This window comes from Odontomachus brunneus, unplaced genomic scaffold (genome assembly GCF_010583005.1).
Source record: "Odontomachus brunneus isolate Ranch 3 - 2012 unplaced genomic scaffold, Obru_v1 Obru_scaffold_155, whole genome shotgun sequence".
Classification (NCBI taxonomy): domain Eukaryota; kingdom Metazoa; phylum Arthropoda; class Insecta; order Hymenoptera; family Formicidae; genus Odontomachus; species Odontomachus brunneus.
In genome coordinates, this window is record NW_022639605.1 from 659,741 (window position 1) to 667,788 (window position 8,048).

The window sequence follows — 8,048 nt, forward strand, 5'->3', positions numbered from 1 at the left end:
TATATAGCTGGAAATGGAATATAAATTATTATTTTCCAGCAATTGAACAAAAAAACCCTTTATTATTTTGCAAATAACCACGTAGATTTTTAATCATTTTTTAAAGAAAATTGTTACATGATTATATGCGATAATGCACAAATTTCCTTTAATTAATATCTAAAAATCTATGTGGTTATTTATACAGGGTGTCTCACACTCTCCTCCGGGAATTTTGTGGGAACGTAAAACAGGTTGAGGTGAACATAAAAGTCCTATACGTTTTGTGATATTCGCAATAATTATCGAGATATTAATTGTAGAAAATTTGTGAATGATCATGCAGGATATGGTAAATGAGTTATAATAGCGACGACTGCCGTCGTGTACTTATACTTTAGGTCAAATTGAACAAAAAAGTCCTGTACCATTTTGCAAATAATCACATAGATTTTTAATTATTAATTAAAGAAGATGAGTGCATTATCACGCAAAATCGTGCTTCTTTAATTAATAATTAAAAATCTATGTAATTATTTGAAAAATGGTAGAGGACTTTTTTGTTCAATTTGACCTAAAGTATAAGTACATGACGGCAGTCGTCGCTACTATAACTCATTTACCATATTCTGCATAATTATCCAGCAAACACAGAACATAACTGTGATATAACACAGGAGTAACATGTAATATAATTGCTGTTATACATTATTAATATTGAGGTTACTTAATTTCCTTTATAACTTCGATATAACTATATTATAAAACTGTTATATTATTATGTTATTTATTGGTTAAGTTACATCAACAATATAACAGCAACATAACTTTAATATAACATGTTATATAAGAAGTCTAATGTTTGCATTAAATTTCAGTTGTGCAATATTTTTATACACAAATGTAAAATTATATTTTAGGTGTTTCTCGTATATAAAATGTGATATTTTAATATATGCAAGGATCGCTATCACGATATTGTAAAACTAAAGTTCTTACAAAGAGTCTAATCATAACCTTACTCTGTCAAAGTATTGTGAGAGAGAAAGAAGGAATATTCTCTCTTTTGCGAGTTGTAGGTTAAAATTTGATTACTGATACAACATTGTATCAATATTAATCATATTGTGATTGTCGTGTCAAACATTTACCAACAAATATATCATAACATTTTTTGAACGATATAAAAATATATTGTAAATATTATCTATCAAGAGAGAGATATCATTACGGCGCATCAGCATCACCAGTTCCCTGACGATCATTGAAGTTAAGCATTGAACAACATGATCTAAAAATGGGTGCCCGCCTGACATAGGATCGAAACCACGCGAGTTTCACGAATAATTGAAATAATACGGAATATAAAATGTCAGTTTTTTTTTTAATTATTTAGACAAAATAATCATACATTATCACTTATCTGAACCATACTAATGAATAAATCGTTGGAATTCAACAAAAAAATATATGTGTTAATTTGCTAACAAATAACATATAACTTTTATATAACTTTTTAGTCACATGTTACTTTTATGTTATACTCACGTTATATAACTGTAACATATGTGAGTAGGAAATTACAACGAACATCTATATAACCTACTACATACATGTTATATTGCATGTTACATTCCGTTTCATTACGGCAATGTAACTGTTATATATCTGTGTTTGCTGGGATATATATATATATATATTATAAGTGTTAATAATATTTATTAATTTAGAGTGACTTTTACCAAGCTCCGATTAACTTAATCGTCAATTAATTCCATTGTAATCAGCAAAATTAACTAATAATCAATAGCTACTTGCTGGTCACAACGGATTTAATCGACGATTTAGTTAGTCGGAGCTTAGTAAAAATCACCTTTAGTGCGGTTGCAGTTGATTTATTACCAATATTATGAATACTAACATTCGTTGCATGAGTAAGTGAAACTATACACATACACACACACGCGCGCGCGCGCGTGTGTGTGTATATTACATAGTTATATATATATATATATATATATACACACACATATATATATATATATATATATATATATATATATATATATATATATATATATATATAACTACGTAATATAATACAAAATAATATTTAACCGTGAAGCTATCACAGCAAATTTGAACAAGTAATATGGTAAAATATGCCTTGGGATTTACCTGAGAAAATGATCGAATGCTCTCTTGTCGACGTGTTGTAATCGCAACAACGGCGGTGAGTCCGCCACTGGTGGTGCAAGCGGGCCAGTGAGCATCGCTCGAAACCATTCCGATCTTCTGGCTAGTCGTTCTCTTTCGACGCAGTATGTCCACGAGTCACCGGGTAATCCAGCCTGCACATCATATATTTTTCGTTAACATTTAACATGTTCTACGCTAGATCAATTTTCAATATCTTGCATGGGGAAAGAAATTTGATTGAATTAACATAACAATTAACGAGTTAAACACATTTTAGTTGAAGGAAACAGAATTTCTGGTTCTTATGGACTAAGTTTTGTTCTAAGTTTTGTTCTAAGAATCGAAAATTTTGTTCCCTTCAATCAAACGGCGTTTGGTTTCTTCATTGTCACGTTTCAATTCAATCAATCTTTTATCTCTGTATGCCACTGACGCCGTGTACAAATGAAAAAGATGATATACTGCATTCAAGTAAATGTTACTTATTTCAAATGTACACACTTATTTCATAAATGTGCAAATCCGCAAATCCGCAAATCTATATCATATGTTTATCATAAATATCAAATTTATTCAAAATACATTCTGAACTATAATAAGTTTAGCATTTTTCAATCAGGAATATTAAATTAAAACATAAATTCGGTTTGCTTACTACATAAAAAACCAACATTTTATTCGATAATGTTTTGTACTATTCTTATAAAGAAGAATAAATTTTTTTTTTCAGTTTGATGCTCTATAACTCGGAAACTGTCCATTTTTGGGCTTTGTGCTTATGAACACTTTTTATCAGGACGTTATAAACTATATTATACTAAATCTACAGCCGATTCGACTGAAATCCATTTTCCATAAAATTTGTGCGGAGTCCTTTCTCAAATAATTCAGACAGAAGTTCTCTGTCTGTCATTTATATTAATTAAAAATATATATTATATATGCGATATTGCAAAGTTCGTTAATTCTTTATACATCTTACAAGGAACAGAACTGTCCCTCACTGATTTTGATGCGCTTTGGATATGTTGTAGAGCATCAAAAAATAAAAGACTCATATTTTTTTTATATCGGCTTATTTCGATGTTTAGGGATTAAAACAGCCCCTTGAAAACATTAACTTTTTCATTTTTATAGAATAATTTCTAAGAGGTGTATGAAAAAATATTTCCTATAAAAGTTTTACAGTATTTAATAGTCTTTGCAATGGCGCATTTCATTTTTATTAAATATCAAATTTTTTACTCCCTCCATATATAGTGTTTATATTAATTATAATATAATATTAAAGAAAAATCGATACAAAACTTGTATATACACAGAAAATAAATGTTTTATTTATTATACACATATTTATTACAAAGGTGGTACTCATGGAAAAAATGTGTGATGCAAAGTGCTTGTTTGCACCAAGAACAAATCATTGCACTGTTTGACAAAAATCAAATTTTTTTCCATGACACGAGTGCGAAGTCATGTCCGATATATTTTTATCTGCTGAACATGAATCCGTCGTTCAAATTTGGCTGTCATGTCACCATTTTTAGAAAAGTGGCGTCAAACAGGCCAAAAAGCCGAGTGCGGAAATCTTTTTATCTTGTATTTTACTCCATTTTTCTCTTATCTTATCTTTTATAGCCAAATTTGGACGACGGATTCGGGTTTAGCAAATAAAAATACATTGGAAATGACTATTCGTTTTTCTGAAAAAAAAAAAAAAGAAAATTGCTCTGCCCAGTGATATTGATGCTGACGACTGTTTCTGATTGGCCATATATTGAAAACAAAAAATTGTTAAGAAACGAGACTAGATACATTTTCAAGTTGAAAGTTAATACTTTTGCGTGGGGTTAACAAAATGTAGAAAAAATTTTACTGTTTGCGCTATAGCGCCACAAAAACCCTCAAAATCGTCATTTTTTACTTCATTTTCCTCAAAATTGTAACGTGATAGCCAAATTTAGACGACGGATTTGTGTTCAACAGGCAAAAATATCGGAAATAACTATTCGTATTCGTGTCACGAAAAAAGTTCGATTTTTGTCGAACAGTGTAATTATTTGTCCTTGGTGCAAACAATCACTTTATATCACACATTTTTTTCATGAGCATTACCCTTGTAACAAATATGTGTCATAAATAAAACACATTTATTTTTTGTGTGTATGCAAGTTTTGTATTGATTTTTCTTTAATATTTTATTAATTATATAATTAATACAATAAAATAACACACACATTATATATTGTAAACATGATATATTAAATATATGCAATTGCTATGTGTAATTTTTCTACAATTTATTATATTAGAACAATACATGCGCGCGCTACGCGCGCGCCATATAGCTAATAAAAAACAATAAAAAATGTAAAATAAAAATAAAATAAAAATTAAATTAAATTAAAATATACTTTAATTAATTAATAATTATAGGGAGAGACAGGGAGAGACAAGCAGAGACGGGAAGAGACAGGAAGAGATAGGGAGAGACAGGGAGAGATAGGGAGAGACTGGGAGAGATAGGGAGAGACAGGGAGAGACAGGGAGAGACATATCTCTCCCAGATAGTATTTTTTTTTTCGTGATCTAACCAACGCGATGACAGCTATTTGCCTGGTAATTTGACAGGCGCAAACACGAAGCAAACCGCAGCCCACATGAAGTGAGCTAAGCGAGAGAATCAATCAGCAGCGCGGAAAAGCGGCAACAATTAAATCTCTTACATGCCTTTTTAAAGAGACTAGAACACCACATAGCGCGCGCTTCGCGCGCACCACTTTAGCCTTTTCGTTGTACCATTTATAATTTATATTACAATACTCGTTTTTACAAATTATATTTCCAGCAAACATAATGTTACATATAACATACATGTTAGTTGTAATTTCTTATTCAACAATGTAACTGTTATATAACACGTATATTATATAACAGTTATATTGTTTGTTGAGTAAGAAATTACAACTAACATGTATGTTACATATAACATTGTGTTTGCTGGGATTACAATAAATATTAAATTTATATGATGCGAACACAACCTGATCACCGCGGCTAATAGCTGCAAGCGGCACGAATTCAACTGCGACGGGATCGAGACAATCGAGACGGTCGAGACGGCCAATTAGCATCGCGAAAAAGAGGCTTCATCCACTTCGATACATTCGAGATTTAGTTAACACACACTTTTTCTGATAGGATTCTCCTATTTATAGTATCCTATCTATCTACCTACAGTATCCATCTACTTGGACAGTGTGGCGCCTATAGTACGATGTTATCACGTCGTTTTCCAACGATTAAAGCGAGACCAACTTTTACTAGTATATATGGATAGATTTGGTATTAAATGGTCTACAATTTTTGTTTTTACAAAAACTTAAAAAATTAAATTTTGCGAAGATAAGGAATGAAGGGGGAGGGAGAGTAAAAAATTTAACATTTAAAAAAATTAAATACGCCATTGCAAAGAGTATTAAATATTGTAAAACTTTTGTAGGAAACATTTTTTCATATACCTCATATCTTAGAAATTATTCCATAAAAATTAAAAAGTTAATTTTTTTCAAGGGACTGTTTTAACCTCTAAACCTCGAGATAAGTCGATATAAAAAATATGGGTCTTTTATTTTTTTATATTCTACAACATATCCAAAGCACATCAAAATCGGTGAAAGACAGTTTTGTCAGGTCTCTTGTTAATAAATTTCGTAATATAGATAATTTTCGTTATAATTGTAAGATGACTATTTTAAATGGTTTTTTTTTCTGTATATAGACATTAATATGTGATTTTATGAAACAACTTACATATAATTATATTTAACAATATAAAATTATAATGATAAGTAATTATATTAATAGCTATAGGAAAACGTTACAATTAATAATATCTAATTATATTAATTGTTATTGGTAGTAATATATATATGGATTGTATATATATATATATATGTGTGTGTGTGTGTGTGTGTGTGTATATTGCATTAATCAGATATCATTATAATCATAAAAGCATTAACAATAAATATATTAATCATCATTATGTACAATATATTATATTAAGCTCAAATCAAGAGAAGAGTATAATTTATGAGTTGATGGAAATAGATACATTACCTCGAGCAGCACCGTGTTCCGACGATCCGCCACTTCTGGCGCGCTGCTGTTGGATGCCATAAGAGGGACTCGAGACATATTCTCTGGGAGATTCTTGTGAGGCGCGATTAACGGAATTTTGGAGTAAATTCTGCTCCGCAGTCCTCCTTGAGATCTTTCGCGCCGCTTCTCAGACTGTACGTAAGAACATTGCGAGCTGCCGCCTGCACAAGAAATGAAGACTCTATTTAGTATCAGGTACATCGGGGCGGGATTAATCGAACTACATCGGGACAAATTATTTGGAAACGTCGTGAAAGCTTATCGCGATTGTGAATTGCTGCAATTTCTTGGATAAGATATAAAGTTATTTTTATCTAGTTAAAAAAACATCGTTACACCATGTTGCGTATTTCAGAGACACGTCTGCGAATCGATGATGCAACGTTACGTGTCGCTTTTTTATGGGAATGTTGTTTTTCTTTATCTTTTGCTCTCTCTCTTTCTCTCGTGCAAATCTCCAGTGAATCACGAACCGTTATCTCATGGCGGTTCGATGACTTACATTTTTACGCGTTTTATCGATCATGCCGTTCACTCCTTGCATCGATTGCCATACCGACTTTGCGAGCAACATGATATCTAATTCACACATGGGTTTGGCGGTGTTTGCGGAAGATAGAACGCCGCTGCTATTGCTTATTGTTTTTTATTGATGGCGATAAATAATGCGTGGGTGTTTCCGGAATTAATTCAGCGGAAATTAATTGAATAAATTGCCACACAAATATCGTTGTTCACGAAATGTTGGAAACGAATCCAATAAAATGCAGTAAAATACGGCTTCAATCTGCAGTTAGATTCAATATCAACGTGTTGACCGAAAAAAGAAATGAAAATGCTGAATTAAAACAAGTATATTGCGATTTGTTACTGAAGCATACCTCTTTTATCTGAAATAGCTCGTGTGACACATATTTTAATAACATAATGATATGTCATGTGCCAGACGTAATTCCTTGCTTTTGAGGATTACGCATCGTTGCAATTTCTTTCAATAAAGTTACTGCAGGAGAACCCCTCGTTACGAAAACTCAACATTCACTGATAAGTGTGGACGATAAAATTGCGGCACGTGGCGTTTCTACGGAACTTATGAAATCAGTGGGCTTATCACTCAAGAATCTATGATAAACTTGTAATTATACTTAACGCGCATGGATCTATAATAAACAAGACCGCAACCGCAATAAGAAAAATGTATTATACACGAAAAAGAAAGTTTAATCGGATTAAGCAAATGTCTGGTGAAATATTAAACGAAACAAAGATCGGTTGAAGTTACTAAAATTTTGTTCAAGTTAACAAGATTTTAACCAAACAGAATTCCTGGTTAACCAGAAATCTTGTTAATTTGAATAGAATTCTGATAACTTTAACCGGAATTCTAGTTCGTTTATATTTTATCAGACATTTGATTAATCCAAAAAAAATTTTTCCGTATATTTAGCGAGAGATTTGCATTATACCGGCGACATTTGCGGGAACTCGCGATGTTACCGTGTCGAAGATGCGTTAAGGTTGTGCATGACAGTACAGTTAAAAAGATTAGCACAATAAAAAGTTTGACAATAAAAAGTTTGACAAATCTACATTAAGCATTTATAAATATGACATAATATACAGTGTATGTGTATATTTTTACAGTGTATGTATATATACTACCCTTATAGAAATATCATACTAAGAATCATTGATAATTACTTATT

At 31.3% G+C, this 8,048-nt stretch overlaps 1 protein-coding gene across 1 annotated transcript in view; it reads right to left on the reverse strand.

Annotated features, from left to right (window-relative positions):
• Nucleotides 1–7,987, reverse strand: part of LOC116850770 (BTB/POZ domain-containing protein 6-B-like) — a 12,773-nt gene extending 4,786 nt beyond the window's left edge. Inside the window, exons 1-2 of the mRNA XM_032829408.1 lie at nucleotides 6,301–7,987; nucleotides 2,158–2,330 (exon numbers count right to left, since the gene is read on the reverse strand). Coding sequence (XP_032685299.1) covers nucleotides 2,158–2,330; nucleotides 6,301–6,543 — 416 coding nt within the window. The 5' untranslated portion in view covers nucleotides 6,544–7,987. The remainder of the gene's footprint in view (nucleotides 1–2,157; nucleotides 2,331–6,300) is intronic.
• Between the last annotated feature and the right edge of the window lie 61 nt (nucleotides 7,988–8,048).